General features: G+C 39.5%; 2 protein-coding genes across 2 annotated transcripts; both read right to left on the reverse strand.

Moving 5' to 3' along the window:
• Positions 1–958: 958 nt before the first annotated feature.
• LOC133551119 (phosphatidylinositol 4-phosphate 5-kinase type-1 alpha-like) lies at positions 959–16,143 on the reverse strand. The gene is made up of 14 exons (XM_061897483.1): positions 15,983–16,143; positions 13,119–13,175; positions 11,793–11,815; positions 11,629–11,715; positions 9,461–9,591; positions 9,256–9,373; positions 9,022–9,174; positions 6,770–7,069; positions 6,492–6,697; positions 6,341–6,424; positions 2,040–2,088; positions 1,885–1,969; positions 1,657–1,812; positions 959–1,522 (listed from the first exon to the last, which is right to left on the reverse strand). The coding sequence occupies exons 2-14, from the start codon at positions 13,171–13,173 to the stop codon at positions 1,476–1,478; spliced, it is 1,494 nt and encodes a 497-aa protein (XP_061753467.1). The 5' UTR covers positions 13,174–13,175; positions 15,983–16,143; the 3' UTR covers positions 959–1,475.
• A 278-nt stretch (positions 16,144–16,421) lies between these two features.
• Positions 16,422–17,384, reverse strand: LOC133551122 (extracellular matrix protein 1-like). Its single transcript, XM_061897488.1, has 3 exons — positions 17,222–17,384; positions 16,913–17,157; positions 16,422–16,837 (listed from the first exon to the last, which is right to left on the reverse strand). The coding sequence occupies exons 1-3, from the start codon at positions 17,289–17,291 to the stop codon at positions 16,634–16,636; spliced, it is 519 nt and encodes a 172-aa protein (XP_061753472.1). The 5' UTR covers positions 17,292–17,384; the 3' UTR covers positions 16,422–16,633.
• Positions 17,385–18,750: the final 1,366 nt, after the last annotated feature.

Below are 18,750 nucleotides of genomic sequence, written 5' to 3' on the forward strand. Positions count from 1 at the left end.
GGCATTAATGATCTCCATTGGCCTGCCAACTCCCCTGACCTGAACCTTATAGAGAATTTGTGGGTTATTGTGAAGAAGAAGCTGAAAGACACCAGGCCCTATAATGCAAATGAGCTGAAGGCCGCTATTGAAGCATCCTGGGCATCCATAACACCTCAGCAATGCCACAGGTCGATTGCCTCCATGCCACGCCGCATTGATGCAGTAATCCGTGCAAAAGGATTCCCAACCAAGTACTGAGTGCATTAATTGACATTTTCAAATGTTTGATTTTTTTTTGCTGTTATAAATCTTTTTTTTTTTTTTACTTTTTTTTCTTTCTTAAGTCTGAGGAAATATTCTAATTTTTTTAGATAGGATTTTTGAGTTTTCTTAAGCTGTATGCTATAATCAGCATTATTAAAATAATAAAAGGCTTGCAATATTTCAGTTGATGTGTAATGAATCCAGAATGTATGACATTTTCATGTTTTTAGTTGCATTACAGAAAATAAAGGACTTTATCACAATATTCTAATTTTCTGAGACAGTCCTGCATATATATATATATATATATATATATATATATATATATATATATATATATATATATATATATATATATATATTGATATATATATATACACATACATACACATATATGTATACATACATACATACATATATGTATACATATATACATTTATGTATACATACATACATACATACATACATACATACATACATACATGTATGTATGTACATATACAGTACACATACATTCATGTATGTATATATATATGTACATACATTATGTATGTATATACACATATATGTATATATACATGCATATATATGTATGTATGTATGTATATGTTCAGCATACATAAAGAAACAGCATTAATACACTATAATAAATATTTAGGTCCACAGTTATACACTAACATCAGCATTGTACAGGATTAATTAATCATATCCCCAATGATGATTATTCTCTCAACCAACTTAATGCCTGTCACCCTCCCCAAAGCCATGAACTTGAGAAGACAAAAAATTGCATTGCATAGCAGGAAAACAACACAATAATTGCTCCTTACAAGTTACTCATGTAAAGTACATCTTTAGTAAGACCTCAAGGGCCTTCTGTTTTTAAAAATTGTAAACATTTTCAAAAATTAAAAATACTTAACGACTATCTAAGTGGAATGTAATGTAATGTTTTTAGTGCATTGTATACATTATTTTCAATGTACAGGCAATGTTGGCTTTTTCAAGGCACTTAACTTATAACTGTGATTGCGTGTTAGCACTTTTCCATGTAAATATTGGATTGGTCCATTAAATAATAAGGCACAAACAAAGGATGGGCCCAGGTAACACCAAGAATGACTTCAAGGCACAAGCTTAGGACTCTGAAGAGAATCAAAGTGCAGTAAAAAAAAAAAAGAAAAGGTGAAAATCACTGTGCGTGGTTTTAGCACATTTAGATGAGGAGATCAGCTGTTTGTATTCTCAGCATTGGATGTAGTTGCCTCCTTTACACCTGTCCAACAAAGCAATAAAAGTACATTTACTTGGCTGACCTAAATATTACAGAAGCTAACAGTGACACTTTATTATGTAAAAGCACTGTACGTGCAGGAACGTTCCAAAAGGACCGAATGTAAATAATCTAACCGTTGTCTTGGTCCTCGCCCTCTTTTCCTTTTTCGTCTTGGGCCTTGACGGGCTGCTGGTTCTGGTTCTTGCTGCTGCTCGCTTCTGCCGAAGGAGCTCCAGCGCTGTCCGACTTCCTGAGAGTGCTGTGTCGCCTCTTAGAAGGGGACGTCTTCACTAGAAATACAAGATGAAAACGTGTTAGGCAGCCCAGAAAGCGCGGCGAGGTATGTTAAATCTAATCCTTACATTGGACTTTCTTGAAGACGGTGTTGCACATAAACTTTTGAAATCGTTCCGCATAGAAACCTGGTCTGTGCACTGACACCGTGTCCTGAACGAGTGATAATAATAAATTATTGTATTTATTAGATTTAAGGCAAACACTTATAGATGCACCATACCCCATCTTGAACCAGAGATTTCCACGTGTGCTCCAGCATCTTGATGAATCTGAGGAACAAAAACGTAGACCTATTATTGCAGAACACGTCTTATAGATGCAACTTTTGGCGTTCAAATGTTGGAAAAAATATGACCAAAAATTCTGTAGTTGTGCCACAAATGAATTTTGTTGCTATCTGTTCGCCCTCGCTCATAAACACATTAAAGGGGCTGTCTGTGAAGCCAGCTTGTCGTTACAACTCTGTACAGTAGATGACATCCCAACTCTGCTCCTTAACACACCTCATATGCAATTGGTCTGCCAGAGAATGAAATACTTAGCAGCAGGGATAATTGTTGCCAGCTTAGCAACTTTGTCGCTATATTTAGCAAGTAATCAGACCCATCTACATACACTCGTGACTTTTTCCGCTGTTATTGGACACTTTTGGAGACCTTTTACAAGAGAAGGGTATCATTTACATAATCTTTTTATTTTTATGGAAGTTTGTGACATTCAAATTTACCAGACTAGTAATCTAAACACATTAATTATACAACTTGAAAAGAAAAAAAAAATACTGCAGTAATACGAAATATACAAAAGTGCAAAAAAAAAAGGAATTTTGTGACGTAATAGTAAGGTTTGTAATCACCGGAGTTTATGAAAGCACCCTCGCTTGCTGTAACTGTCATTGACGCATAATGAGGAAGTGCTGCGTTGTTGTGGCTATTGGCCAGCCTCGCGCCATGGAGCTAGTGGTGTTATGAGGAGTTGCTGTTGGCGTGTTAAAGTTGTTTTTAAAATGAGAAAAACTAGTATATGACTTTGGAGGTTCATGATAATTCAGGACAATAAAGCCATAATCGATTTTGATTGTCGAGATAATCGATTCTCAAGAACGTGCATGCAAATTCCGAATCTTGTGACTGTGAAACAGATGAGGAGTTATTGAGTGAAAAAAGAGTTTGAGATTCAACCATGGTCACTTTCTTTTATTTGACACAGCGCTAGCATGCCTAATCAATAATCAAATCAAATCAACTTCATTTATAAAGCACATTTAAAATTTACCACAGTGGTAGCCAAAGTGCTGTACAATGGGCAGGTTAAAAGATAATACGAGGACCGAGCAAACAACACAACACAAACAGAACATGATAAAAAATAAATAAATAAAACATAAAAACAGGTTCACAGCAGGTGTATAATGGGGCGCCATTGCAGGATGGATATCACTCAGTGTTAAAAGTCAAGGAATAAAACTATGTTTTTAAGAGAGATTTAAAAACAGGAAGAGAGGAGGCTTGTCTAACACTCAGAGGTAGGTCGTTCCAGAGCTTGGGAGCAGCAGTGCCGAAAGCTCTGTCACTACTAAGCTTCAGCCTTGTGTCAGGGACCGTCAGTAGCAGCTGATCGGCTGATCTTAGGGATCGGGTGGGGCAGTAAGGCTGAAGGAGGTCGGAGAGATATGTTGGCGCGAGGTTGTTTAGACATTTAAAAACAAATAGAAGGAGTTTAAAATTGATTCGGTAACGCTCAGGGAGCCAGTGAAGGGACGCTAATATAGGGGTGATGTGCTCACGTCTGCGGGTCTGTGTTGGCAGACGAGCAGCAGAGTTCTGGACGAGCTGCAGGCGGGCGAGGGAGGCCTGGCTAATGCCTACATACTGGGCATTGGAGTAGTCTAAACGATTCGAGATAAAGGCGTGAATTAATTTCTCGAGATCATGTCCTGACAGAAGCGGTTTCACTTTCGCTATTTGGCGTAATTGATAAAAGCTTTTTTGAACGACGCTGCTGAACTCAACAAAAAAGTAAATCCCAAGAGTTCTACATTCATATAACCGCGGACGGAGTCACATAATTGGCCAATAAAACAGAATCCACTAAATAAAATCAGGCATATTGACATAAGTGTAAGGGAAATTTTGTCATTGTGAGGAAAATAAACATTTGTTTGGAAAAATAATGTATCCGTTAGCGTTCATTTATCCCCGACAGGCTGAACCGCCCTGTCCTAAACTAAACAATGTCGAGACGGCCTCAGGTGAGTTGCCATTTTACTCGTAAATCTAAGAACAGCTTAGCACACTTACCCCCTTCAAAACAATAGCGCGTTGCGCCACATCCGCTCTGACTGCGCTAACAAAATAAAGGTTTCAAAAAAAGTACAGAACACAAGCATAAGTAAAGCACTTAATACATTTACACAATCATTATGCTTTGACTTAAAATACTGGGAAAATTTGTCCAAAGATTTATTGCACCTAGGGCTGGGCGATATGGCCTTTTATTAATATCTCGATATTTTTGGGCCATGTCACGATACACGATATATATCGCAATATTTTGCCTTGGCCTTGAATTAACACTTGATGCATATAATCACAGCAGTATGATGATGCTATGTGTCTACATTAAAACATTCTTGTTGATACTGCATTAATTCATGCTAATTTTAAACTTTCATGCAGAGAGGGAAATCCCAACTAAGACAATTTAGCAAAATCATATTTATTAAACAGTTATTAAGCAGTTGTACAAACATACATGTCATTTCCAAAACAGAAAGTGCAAGATTGTCAGAGACATTTTAAAACAAGCTATTAGTGCACTTTTGTGCATGATGTCACTACGATGACATATCAAAACAACACTAAATTAAAGTGCACTTTTTGCACAGAATGATAAATAAATGATAAATGGGTTGTACTTGTATAGCGCTTTTCTACCTTCAAGGTACTCAAAGCGCTTTGACACTACTTCCACATTTACCCATTCACACACACATTCACACACTGATGGAGGGAGCTGCCATGCAAGGCGCCAACCAGCACCCATCAGGAGCAAGGGTGAAGTGTCTTGCTCAGGACACAACGGACGTGACGAGGTTAGTACTAGGTGGGAATTGAACCAGGGACGCTCGGGTTGCGCACGGCCACTCTCCCACTGCGCCACGCCGTCCCAGAATGCCACTGCAATAGTTAAAAACAAATAAAGTGCACTTTTGTGCATGATGTCCCACAAGATATTTAAAATCTGTCAAATAAAAATGAGCTGCATAATAGGATATCAAACAGTATATATATATATGTCCTTCGTTCTGTGGTAGGTTCCTGCGGACATTATCTCCTTCCGTTGTTGATTTTTTTTTTCATACGGTGTTGATCTGGAAATGGTTGTTTTGGCATTTTCCGGGTGTGGCACCGAACGGAGATGTTGACATGCAGTTTCAAGCACCCTTCATTCTCTGGCGGGTGACTTTTCAAATGATGCTACAAATTAGCAGTGCTGCTTCTTTTTGTAGCAACGCTTTTGCCGCATTATTTTTTCAACATATTTCCGCTAGAAGCCAAACCACGGCCAGACGATGCACCCCGTGCTTCTTTTCTTGGGAATTAATTATTCCTCCATTTGTTACCAGATTGGCACCTTCTCTCTCTTTGACGTATTACCACTCGCAACGCACCGTTAGTATCACAGCTTATGTTACCCAAGTAGCTACCTCTCTCTCTGCTCGGGTAGGGCATGTGACGTTGCACGCGTGACGTATGTAAGAAGGTGCGCTTGTTTATGTCTCTCTGAGAAGGAGAGACAAGAAAGAGTGAGAAACGCATGCAGTTTAATGCCCGCAGCTAAAAGCAACTGTGTGAGTACGTATACTTGAATATCACGCTACAGTAATTTTCTATAACGCACAGAGACAAACCTGCGATATATCGACTGTATCGATATATCGCCCAGCTATAATTGCACCAATATATGTGAGAATGTTTGCATTTAATTAATAAACATTTTATTAAATTCTATTTAAAACAAAAAGCACACATTCAATGGTAGTAAAATAAGTGGTAAAGGTTTAAAGGTAAAAGGTAAAATACTGAATTAAAATCAATTTAAAAAGAATTTTGTTTTTAATATTGCTATTGTTTTATAAATCAAATATTATTGCTATAATTAATAGTTTACTTGTGGTTTATTCCCGGGCGTGGCCACCGCTGCTGCTCACTTCTCCCCTTACCTCCCAGGGGGTGATCAAAGGTGATGGGTCAAATGCAAAGAATAATTTCGCCACATGTGACAATCATTGGTACTTTAACTTTAAATTTTGATTATCCAGGTTTTTTTAGAACTATATTTAAATTTGTGTTTTGGTGGTACAATAAATACTCTTGTTTTCAAATAATGAATGATTGTGTAATTAATCATGATTTCAATATCAATCAAAATAATTGTGATTATTATTTTTGCCTTAATAAATCAGCCCGAGATAATGATGACTAATCAAACATAGGAGAAAGTGAAAGTGGTACTCGCCTGTAAGACTGCAGAATGTCAATAATGCCAATGTAGACCAGCAGTCTTTCGCCTTTGCAGTTCCGTGCTGGTATCCCTCCCGTGCTAATTTTAGTAATAAGAAGTGTTTTAGTCTGATGTATTTTCTTTTTGACATTAAAGACATCCTCACGTGTCATCACTGTTTGTCGAACCCGCACTTCTTCCTTCCGCCTGAATGGCCTCCATGGGCGTGTTGTACAGGACCTTCTGCTTGTGCGGCTTCTTTCTCGGAGCAGTTGCCGACTCCCCTTGTGTCGGCGGCTCTCGGTTGGCCCGATCGATGACGTGAATGCCGACCAGGAGGCTGTAGTCCATGATCTTAAAGCTCTGCAGGACCTAACAAAGACATGACAAGATAAATGAGCACACCAGGAAATTGCCAGTGTTTGATGTTTGTTGGTCTCTCACGAGGCAGTCCCTCTGGACAGTTTTGCAGAAAGCGTTGTACATGTCGGCGTCCAGCATCATGCCTTCAGACATGTCCTGCAAGAAGTCCAGGTCCTTGTAGGTAGGCAAGGCTTTGGCTCGCTCCTTTGAGGAGGCGCGGCGGTTATACGTGGAGCCCTTTAGGTCGAACTTGAGGTGCAGCTGGACGGAGGAGGGCAACAGGTTGTTCATGACCGCGATGCGGATGTTTGAACCGCGCGCCTGGATGCAGTAGAGCCCATAGAACTTGGGCAGTAATGTGCGCCTGTTCTGGTTTAAATTCTGAAGACGAAAACAATGGAGGACAAGCAGAAATTAAGGGTGTTAGGACGACAACAGTGTAGCAGACATTAGGTATCAAAATTCCTCAACCTAATGGAAAATTACACTTTGAATGACTTTTTGACAAACTACAAAATCAGTACAAAATTGGTTCTAAGACAGAGCTTTTAACTCAAAACACCTGTATCTCAAATCAATGTCTCACATCGAAATTAATTTAAAGGCCTACTGAAACCCACTACTACCGACCATGCAGTCTGATAGTTTATACATCAATGATGAAATATTAACATTGCAACAAATGCCGATACGGGCAGTTTAGTTTACTAAATTGCAATTTTAAATTTCCCGCAAAGTATCCTGTTGAAACGTCGCGGAATGATGACTCGTATGATTACGCGTGCGCGTGACATCACGAATTGTTGGGAACATCTTAGCTCAGGTCCACACACAGCTAAAAGTTGTCTCTGTTCAATGCGTACTTACACAGCATTTTGGACATCTGTGTTGCTGAATATTTTGCAATTTGTTCATTTAATAATGGAGACTATAAAGAACAATGCTGTTGGTGGAAAGCGGTGGATTGCAGCTGTCTTTACCACCGAGACACAGCCGGTGTTTCTTTGTTTGTTGTGAAGCAGAGCGGTCGAGCGAACATGTTTTCTCCAGGTGAACCAGCATGTATTTAGACGGGAAAATTGATATATATCTTACCGAAGACATCATTGGATTATTCGTCGTCCTGCAGCAGCTGTCAAAAAAGGCAGCTGTGAGCTTGGCTCCTCTGCTTCACTCTGAGACAGCCATCCGACCTCGAGGTATGTCTTTACAATCTTTATAATCTCACTAAAACACTATTAAAACAATAAGCAGATAAGGTATCTTCCAGAATTATCCTAGTAAATGTGTCTAATTACATCTGAAACGCTCACACTGCCGCCCCCCGGAGCCGTAGCTTTTTTTTTTTTTCCCCTAGTCCTTCACTATCAATATCGTAATTCACGAATCTTTCATTCTCGCTCAAATTAATAGGGAAATTGTTGCTTTCTCGGTCCGAATTGCTCTTACTGCTGGTGGCTCCCATTGTAAACAATGTGAATATGTGTGGAGCCCTGCAACTCGTGACGTCACGCGCACATACTTCCGGTAAAGGCAGGGCTTTTTTTATTAGCGACTGAATGTTGCGAACTTTACCGTCGATGAGCTCTACTAAATCCTTTCAGCAAAAATATGGCAATATCGCAAAATTTTCAAGTATGACACATAGAATGGACCTGCTATTCCCGTTTAAATAAGAAAATCTAATTTCAGTAGGCCTTTAAATTAATTTATTGGTGCTTGCCCCCGATCCCAAAACAGCAACAAATTTAACACTTATAAATATGAACAAACTTCAAGATAAGAAATATTGTATAATACTGTATAACACAATGTAGTAAAAACATCCAAACATGGATGTAAAGCTCCTTCTCTCTACAAGCAGCAAAGCGCGCCAGCAGTGTTTGCCCCAATGATGTGGTCTCATGGTGATAGAAGGTAAAATTGTTTTGACTTGTCCGGAGAATGAGTTGCCATGGCTTTGTATCTTGAGATTTTCCATAAGGTCCCCCTTTCTTTGAGCTATATTTGAGCTTGTGGCTCAACAGTAACTGGACGCCATTACACTTTTCCCCAATCTACAAGATGGACAAATGGTCAAAACCGTTAATCGTTTGTTTAAAAAATGATTGCCGTTAAATAAAAAATTATTGCAGTTAAATTAACTTATAGTTAACGCGTTATCGCGTGAACTTTGATAGTCCTACTTAATAATAATCTAAAGAGGATATAATGAATAATATTATGTGCACCAAAAAATAAGGTGTAACTCCAATGCACAGTGGCACCAAAATCAAATGTAGAAACTGTAGCTGTGGAATCCAATATGTCTCCCATGTGCAAGCTTGTCTTACCATGAAATATCCTGGCAAGAGCTTTTGCAGAAATTCAGCCTCTTTGCGCTGCACCGTCTTAATGATAAACTGGTCATCGTTGGAGAGGTAGAAGAGCGATCCGCTGGCTCCCGAGTTGGACAGTTCGATGAGGTCCTCACTGCACAAAGAACACTATCGCCGGCACGCAGCAGTTAAGAACACACTTCTGTGTTTTGTTGTCATAACACAGAAAAAGAAACAACAACAAAATACCATATAGTCGTCAGGCTGGATGCAAAACATTTCCCTAAAGTAACGGAATGCCATCGGGGCATAGGTCTTGAAGGTGAAGTCTCCATAATGGTGTGCTGGTGTGTGGCTGCTGCCTTCACTGGCAACCAGGACAAGACAACATTAGGTCCTTACTGTACATATTACTTATATTATAACATGTGAATATATATTTCAGGCAACCTACCCAGGGAAGTAGATTGTCTCCACCTCTTCAAAGTCCTGCAACAGCACGTCTCGCTCGGGTTTCTGAGCTAAGCTGCACACTGTATGAGTGATGCCCAACTGGATTGAGCCTTGCAGGGCCCAGGAGGGCGTCTTTAGGATTAAAAAAAAAATGTTTTAAGAAGACAGTCTACAATGGCAGGTAAACACATTCACCACACACAAGGATGACTGACTAAGCGTTTATTACCCTATTTTCTCCAATAGGGGGTGGTAGGGCTTTACTTAACTGCAGAGGGTAGGTGTACAAATCCATTTACGTTTATATATTTCACAAACAAATCATACAATATAATTTACAGTGATACTATATTGTAAACATTCCGTAGTATTGGTAAATAATTTGATGTATTACTGTATTTTATTATTAAATATTCAGTGGAAAATTTTTATTTCTCTCCTCCCTCCCCCCACATAATCAGATGTTTTTTTACAAGTTTTCCAGCTCCATAAACATCAATATTATAGGTGCTATACATATGTGCAAAGGCCACAAAACTATAAAGAAATCATGAAAAAAAAAAAAAAAAAGTACAGTATAAATTTTAATAATGTATTGTATTGGAATAATTGTTGTATAATTTTATATTTAATTTTGTTATTGTCACTTTTTAGTTAGTTTTTAACACCTAATTTTTTTCCTGACAAATAAAAAGCTTCTTTTTTGGTTTTCCTGCTCCATTAACATCAACTTAACAAGTGCCTCACAAATGAGCAGAGGCCACAAAAATAAGGGGAAATCATAAATAATCCATCCATCCATTTTTTACCGCTAGTCTCTTTTGTGATTATGTTTTGAAAAATAATATAAATAAATAATACATTCTTAATTACAATAACATGATATTGCAATAAAACGACTATTGTATAATTTAATAATATTTTATCAATATTTATTGTCTTTTTTTGGTCGTATTATTAACACCTATTTTTTCCTGGCAAATTATAGACATCAGCTTTGTGCCGCACAGATGGGCAGAGGCATCCATCCATCCATTCATCCACCCATTTCTACCGCTTATCAGAGGCAACAAAAACATGGAAAATCATGCAAAAAACTTATCGTTAAAACATGTATAATTTAAATAATAATAGGTTGTACATAGCAAAATATGATTTTGCAATAGATAACTATCCATCCATCCATTTTCTACCGCTTGTCCCTTTTGGGGTCGCTGGAGCCTATCTCAGCTGCATTCGGGCTGTAGGCGGGATACACTCTGGACAAGTCGCCACCTCATCGCAGAATACATAATTATTGTATAATTAATTTGAACAACATTTTTAAAAAACAGTTTTTTCTGGCAAATTAAGTATATATTTCTCAGTTTTCTAGCTCTATATACAATAGGTTTTCAGGTGCAACACAGATATTTAAATATATATACTGTATAGCCATCCATGCATTTTCTACCACTTATTCCCTTTGGGGTTGCAGGGGGCGCTGGAGCCTATCTCAGCTACAATCGGGCGGAAGGCGGCGTACACCCTGGACAAGTTGTCACCTCATCGCAGGGCCAACACAGAGACAGACAACATTCACACTCATGTTGGATCCATTATGGATTGATCTTTCACAGTATCATGTTGGATCCATTATGGATTGATCTTTCACAGTATCATGTTCTCATATGTTCTCATAGTCATCAGTATCATCAGTATCACAGTATCATGTTCTCATAGTCATCATTGTCACCGACGTCCCACTGGGTCATTATCGTCACCGGTGTCCCACTGGGTGTGAGTTTTCCTTGCCCTTATGTGGGCCTACCGAGGATGTCGTAGTGGTTTGTGCAGCCCTTTGAGACACTAGTGATTTAGGGCTATATAAGTAAACATTGATTGATTGATTCACACACTAGGGACAATTTTTAGTGTTGCCAATCAACTTATCCCTAGGTGCATGTCTTTGTATTTAAAGGATAAAACAATTACAGAATTTTCCATTTCCAAACCCTTTTCCTTGTTTTCTTATTATATAATAAGGTGAAAAGCGTGTTGTAAGCGGTGAAAGGAATTGCAACATAAAAGCATATTTATTGTTTTTTAAATTACAATGTGTTTTCATGTCTCGAATTAACTAAATATAAAATTAAAATAACCATCAGTCAACGTAGTCTAACATCTCACCTTTTTGTAAACAGTCTCCCCAGTCTGATCCACTCCACGGTGACCAATTGTTTTCTTCACAACCGGCGCAAGACTACCTACTGCAGTCTGTAAGTAAGGACAGCACAGTTGACATATTTACACATCTCTCCAATCTCCAAATGTGTCAGAACAATACGTGTTACCTCCTTCCCACTCTCGGTTGAATCTGGAGGAAAATGGGGAAACAGTGTGGAATTATTTATAGAAGTAGAAAAACATGGGAGTCATATGCCTCATATGGAAAGAAAACGTGTTGGGCTGTGGCTCAACCATGCAGACACACCTTGTTGGCTTCCTATAACCCACACAGGAAAGCACATTCTCGATTTTCTAGTCTAGAACCATGAGAACTTTAGGAATGTTATTCTTCCGTAAGGGAGTTTCTTATTGGTGAATTGCACGCTTGTGTAGTTATTTCGGTGTACAACAGGTCAACAACAAGAAATAATGTAATTAGCTGTTGGTTTCATCCACCCAAAAAACTGATTATACAGTGGGGCAAAAAAGTATTTAGTCAGCCACCGATTGTGCAAGTTCTCCCACTTAAAATGATGACAGAGGTCTGTAATTTTCATCATAACTACACTTCAACTGTGAGAGACAGAATGTGAAAAAAAATCCTGGAATTCACATTGTAGGAATTTTAAAGAATTTATCTGTAAATTATGGTGGAAAATAAGTATTTGGTCAACCATTCAAAGCTCTCACTGATGGAAGGAGGTTTTGGCTCAAAATCTCACGATACATGGCCCCATTCATTCTTTCCTTAACACGGATCAATCGTCCTGTCCCCTTAGTAGAAAAACAGCCCCAAAGGATGATGTTTCCACCCCCATGCTTCACAGTAGGTGTGGTGTTCTTGGGATGCAACTCAGTATTCATCTTCCTCCAAACACGACGAGTTGAGTTTATACCAAAAAGTTATATTTTGGTTTCGTCTGACCACATGACATTCTCCCAATCCTCTGCTGTATCATCCATGTATCCATGTTGGTATAGACTCAACTCGTCGTGTTTGGAGGAAGAAGAATACTGAGTTGCATCCCAAGAACACCAAACCTACTGTGAAGCATGGGGGTGGAAACATCATGCTTTGGGGCTGTGTTTCTGGTAAGGGGACAGGACGATTGATCCGTGTTAAGGAAAGAATGAATGGGGCCATGTATCGCGAGATTTTGAGCCAAAACCTCCTTCCATCAGTGAGCGCTTTGAATGGTTGACCAAATACTTATTTACCACCATAATTTACAAATAAATTCTTTGAAATTCCTCTGATGTGAATTCCTGGATTTTTTTTTCACATTCTGTCTCACAGTTGAAGTGTACCTATGATGAAAATTAAAGACCTCTGTCATCATTTTAAGTGGGAGAACTTGCACAATCGGCTGACTAAATATTTTTTTGCCCCACTGTATCTTCCTTGCAGTGGTCATGTAATGTCATGTAATGTCATGTAATGCAAGACTTACTTCCATGGTGGGTCTGCAGCCCCTGGGGCTCCTCTGCAGCTGCAGCTGTGGCCATCCCTATCAAAAAAAATGTGTGTATGTTTTAAAAAGAACAGTCCCATTCTGTGGTGGAAATGTAGGGAAACGTATAGACACATCGCAAGCAGACTACATCAGTGTTTTTCAATCGTTTTTGAGCCAAGGCACACTTTTGCCTTGAAAAAATTCGGAGGCACACCACCAGCAGAAATCATTATAAAGTTAAACTCAGCTGACAGTAAAAAGTCATTGTCGCAATTGTTGGATATGACTTTAAACCATAATCATGTCGCAAAGTAGGTGTACTGTCACATCACAACGTGACTATTTTTTTGTTATTTGCTGTTCTTATGTGTGTAGTGTTTTAGTTCTTGTCTTGTGCTCCTCTATTGGTGGCTTTTTCTCTTTTTTTAGTATTTTCCTGTAGCAGTTTCATGTCTTCCTTTGAGCGATATTTCCCGCACCTGCTTTGTTTTTATCAATCAAGAATATTTCAGTTGTTTTTATCCTTCTTTGTGGGGACATTGTTGGTTGTCATGTCATGTTCAGATGTACATTGTGGACGCCGTATTTGCTCCACAGTAAGTCTTTGCTGTCGTCCAGCATTCTGTTTTTGTTGACTTTGTAGCCAGTTCAGTTATAGTTTTGTTCTACATAGCCTTCCTTAAAGGCCTACTGAAACCCACTACTACCCACCACGCAGTTTGATAGTTTATATATCAATGATGAAATATTAACATTGCAACACATGCCAATACGACCTTTTTAGTTTACTAAATTGCAATTTTAAATTTCCCGGGAGTTTTTTCTTGAAAACGTCGCGTAATGATGACGTGTACGCTTGACGTCACGGGCTGTTAGGAATATGAGCGCTGCACACACACACAGCTAAAAGTCATCGCTTTAACTGCATAATTACACAGTATTTTGGACATCTGTGTTGCTGAATCTTTTGCAATTTATCCAAATAATATTGGAGAAGTCAAAGTAGAAAGATAGAGTTGGGAAACTTTAGCCTTTTGGCACACAAACACACGGTGATTCTAGCTAAGCTTGTGCCGCCCATACAGCTGCCGTCGACTTCCCTGAGACACTGCGCGTCAACACACCCGTGGGCGTACACATCCGACTATCAGGTACTGTTAAAATCACTAAAACACTAGCAACATAATAGAAAGATAAAGGATTTCCCAGAATTATCTAGTAAATGTCTCTAAAAACATATGAATCCGTCTCAATGCAATCGCATTTTTTTAGATTGTTTTTTTTTTTCTTTTCCCTAGTCCGTCGCTATCAATATGGTTTTTTTTTTCTTTTCCCTAGTCCGTCGCTATCAATATCCTCAAACACGAATCTTTCATAATCGCTCAAATTAATGGGGAAATTGTCGTTTTTCTCGGTCCGAATAGCTGTTTTTGTTGGAGGCTCCCATTAGAATCAATGTGAATATGTGAGGATCCATCAACATGTGACGTCATCGTCTGCGACTTCCGGTAGAGGCAAGGCTTTTCTCTTAGCACCGAAATTTGCGAACTTTATCGAGGATGTTCTCTACTAAATCCTTTCAGCAAAAATATGGCAATATCGCGAAATGATCAAGTATGATACATGGAATGGACCTGCTATCCCCGTTTAAATAAGAAAATCTCATTTCAGTAGGCCTTTAAGCTTCAATGCCTTGTTTTAGGGGCACTCACCTTTTGTTTATTTTTGGTTTAAGCATTAGGTACCTTTTTACCTTCATTCTGCCTTCCGCTGTTTCCGACATCTACAAAGTAATTAGCTACCGGCTGCCACCTACTGATATGGAAGAGTATTACATGGTTACTCTGCCAAGCTCTAGACAACACGACACTCAACAACACGGGTGTCAAACTCTGGCCCGCGGGCCAAATTTGGCCCGCCGTGTAATTTCATTTGGCCCTTGAGGCAATATCTAATTAACATTAGAGCTGGCCCGCCGGTATTATACAACGGTGGTGCCGCTGTAACACCGCATTCACCGCTAATACTCATACTTGCCAACCTTCCCGATTTTCTCGGGAGACTCCCGAAGTTCAGTGCCCGCCCCGAAAATCACCCGGGACAACCATTCTTCCGAATTTCCACCGGGACAATGATATTGGGGGCGGGCCTTAAGGGCATTGCTTTTAGCGTTCTCTACAACCTGTCGTCACATCCGCTTTTCCTCCATACAAACAGCGTGCCGTACAGTCACATAATATTTACGGCTTTTACACACACATAAGTGAATGGAAGTCATACTTGGTCAACAGCAATACAAGTCACACTGAGGATGGCCGTAGAAACAACTTTAACACTGTAACAAATATGCGCCACACTGTGAACCCACACCAAACAAGAATGACAAACACATTTCGGGAGAACATCCGCACCGTAACACAACATAAACACAACAGAAGAAATACCCCGAATCCCTTGCAGCACTAACTTTTCTGGGGCGCTACAATATACACCCACGCTTCCACCAAACCCCACTCCCTAGCTTGCTCAATATTCAATGCAAAACCTGTTTGGGTCCTCTTAAAAGGTTAATTTGTTCAACCTTGGCCCGCGGCTTTGTTCAGTTTTAAATTTTGGCCCACTCTGTATTTGAGTTTGACACCCCTGCTCAACAACAACATATCATCTGCAGACTATAATTACTGGTTTGCAAAAAATATATTTAACCCAAATAGGTGAAATTACATAATCTCCCACGGCACACCTGACTGTATCTAGTGTGCCGCGCGGCACAGTGGTTGAAAAAAACTGGAATACATGACACAAGTTGCGTCAGTTTGTCAAAACCACTGTTAATTGTCGGCCGAACATTTTAAACTTACCGGACGCACGAAACTATCTAAAGACAGAAGATGTATCCAGTAAACGTTGAAATCATTTGTAGATGAAAAATGCTTTATTTTGTAATAAAGCGTCTTCTGTCACCGTGTTCATAAACAAGGAAGCAATGCGGAAGTAGCTGACGGTCGCCGACAATTCCAAACAGGAATGCAGCGTCCGGTTTGTCGTTTTTTCAGAATTAAACGCAACAAGTAAAGGGGGCTAGAAAATCAAATGAAATCACCTGACATGATAAGACAGCATTCATGCAAAGTACCATTGTCATCAAATAGTCGGATGCATGTTCGGTTTGATGCGTTTCTGCCATTCAAAGAATGCTGCCGTTCTTTTGTTTTGAAGGAAAAATGGTTAACCAGTGGATGTGCTCTATTTTCTTTTAATTATTTCACAAACTTAAAACAATACCAAGACAAAGTTGAATGCGTTTTGAATAGTTTATTTTGCTTTTTAGGGACATATTTTCATTCAATTTAAACACAACTTTTTTTTGCGTGTCCCACACAAACAGTGACCTCCTGTGGACATATCTATGGAGACATCAACAAAACATGTATGCAAACAGGAACAGTTCAAGGGAATCATGCCATACACATTTCATTGACTTATGTCTGAAAGCATTTATTTGTTGCTTTTTAGCAAGAATTTTCACCAAAAGTGAACCCAGGCTCCTCGGGTATTGTGGGTGCGGTGTAGCCCGGTGTTGGGCTGTAGTCTGGGTTAGGCAGCTCACTGTCAAAACAAGCCCAACGTTCATCTCCTTGCTTCTTGCAGCACTCGTAGGGGACAGTCATGATGCTGGACTCTTCGATACAGAACTTGGACAGGGCCTGTTTCCACTGATGAAGATGAATATACATTGAAGTTATCTGAAGATTAATCTTTTTGTGTTTCATTTCTGTCATTAGACTCACAGCTTGTCGGGTACAGCAGAGGATGGTTGCGTTGGGATCCTCTCCCCCTTCAAGGCAGCACAAAGTGAACCACTGCTCCAGGCGGTTGATAGCCTTCCCGCGGCGCCGGAGGTTGCTGTTCCCGGACCTTGGGAAGATGCTGTCTGGATATCTGGGACGGCCTTGACCTTGATGGCAAATGGCAGCTAGGTTCTCGGACGTAGGCTGCGCCGGCGGGAAAGGTACGACCAGTTTTTTAGATGCTTCTGTGTTGAAACAACCAGAAAAATGAATTATCATGCCGTAGACCCAATAAGAACATGGTATTACCTGCTAGGCGTCCATTGTAAAGAATCAGCATCAGAATCCCGAATCCTTGAAGGGCTCCTGCCAATGCCATAGCTCGACTGCTTGGACCTCAAATGCAACACGTACACGAGCGGTCGGCTTATATAAGTGATGGGTGGGGCGGCGAGTGTGTGTGTGTGAAATGCTCCGAATTGAGACAGCGGGTGGGTCATCTTGACATTAAAAGGCCAACACAACAAGATATCTGCTGAGCATGCAAAAGCAGAAATCAAACACTGTCAATGTTTTTTGACCGCAAATCGCACTTTGATGAAATTAGTTGTTTTTTAACTGACGGACTTCATGCTATTAGCGGCGTTCATAACGAAAAAAATGTTGACAAAGCTAAGTTAAAAGGAAAAAGCAGGACATTATTGCAATTTTGCCGGGAAAAAAAATAGTACTGTTTTTTTGTGATTTTTAAAAAATGTTTATCATTTTTATACGTGCACCTCACTCTTTATGACACATGAACTCAGATCAGATTTATTTGTTGCTATGCATGCAGCAGCAAAACAAATCTATAGATTACTTCCTCTGGTTTGTGCAAGCACATTCTTTCTGCCCTAGTGGCCAAAGAAAGGTATAATCTGACATATGCCGATCACACCACTTTTTTTCTGTTTATTTACTGTGAATGAACATAAAAAAATAAGTTAAAAATATTACTTTCACAAGACAGCAGTAGCGGAATTTGAAATATCAAGAGCGGCTTTATCTACGTCTGCATGCGCTATAAAATGTTGCTAATGTGACATTTGTACTGTTAATCTACTGAGCTACTGTGTGGAAAAATTTCCTTTGTGGATCATTGAAGTTTATGTAAGTCTAAATTAACTGATAAACACATCAGCGGGAATAATGCTGTCTGTGCAGTTGCGCCTTACATCTATTACAACATTGGTTCTGTGGCTGCTGTGTTGTGCAATAAACTTGTTCATGAATAAGATAGCCTTTACAACATCGACAGTTATGTTAATAAGTATCCCCTCTGATAGCGGACACTGTCCTTCTTGTTTTGAGAAGTGAGTCACAAAAATGTGCTTGGTGGCCAAAAACACGACCCACCCTCGCCAATGTTTATGAAAGCTATTCTTCCTCAAAGCAAAACTTTACAGTACATATTCAGGAACTAACTCTCCCTTGTCCCCCCCCCCCCCGCCCCTGCCAAAAAGTGGCTGATTTAGCCTTTTTGTTATCATAAAGCGCCAAGTGGGCATCTAATGGGGATGGCTAAGGTTGATCAACAAGTTTTGTTTTGTCCGTAATACAGGTGGGAAACTACCGAGTCAACCATACTTTTCTGTTTTTGCCAAAGCACTTTTATTTTTGGAAAAAAAAAAAACACTTGCTCACGCTAAAATGTCATGTGGAAACTGAGCTTTGTAGACTAGCATGAACATAAAAATAAAGTACAATGCCACACAATACTCTACATGTTTACAGAGTATCTCTGCAGCACACATCCAATAAGGGACATATACCCATGTAAATGAAGATAGCGCCATCAA

This window comes from Nerophis ophidion, linkage group LG04, assembly GCF_033978795.1.
Source record: "Nerophis ophidion isolate RoL-2023_Sa linkage group LG04, RoL_Noph_v1.0, whole genome shotgun sequence".
In the NCBI taxonomy this organism is placed as follows: Eukaryota; Metazoa; Chordata; class Actinopteri; order Syngnathiformes; family Syngnathidae; genus Nerophis; species Nerophis ophidion.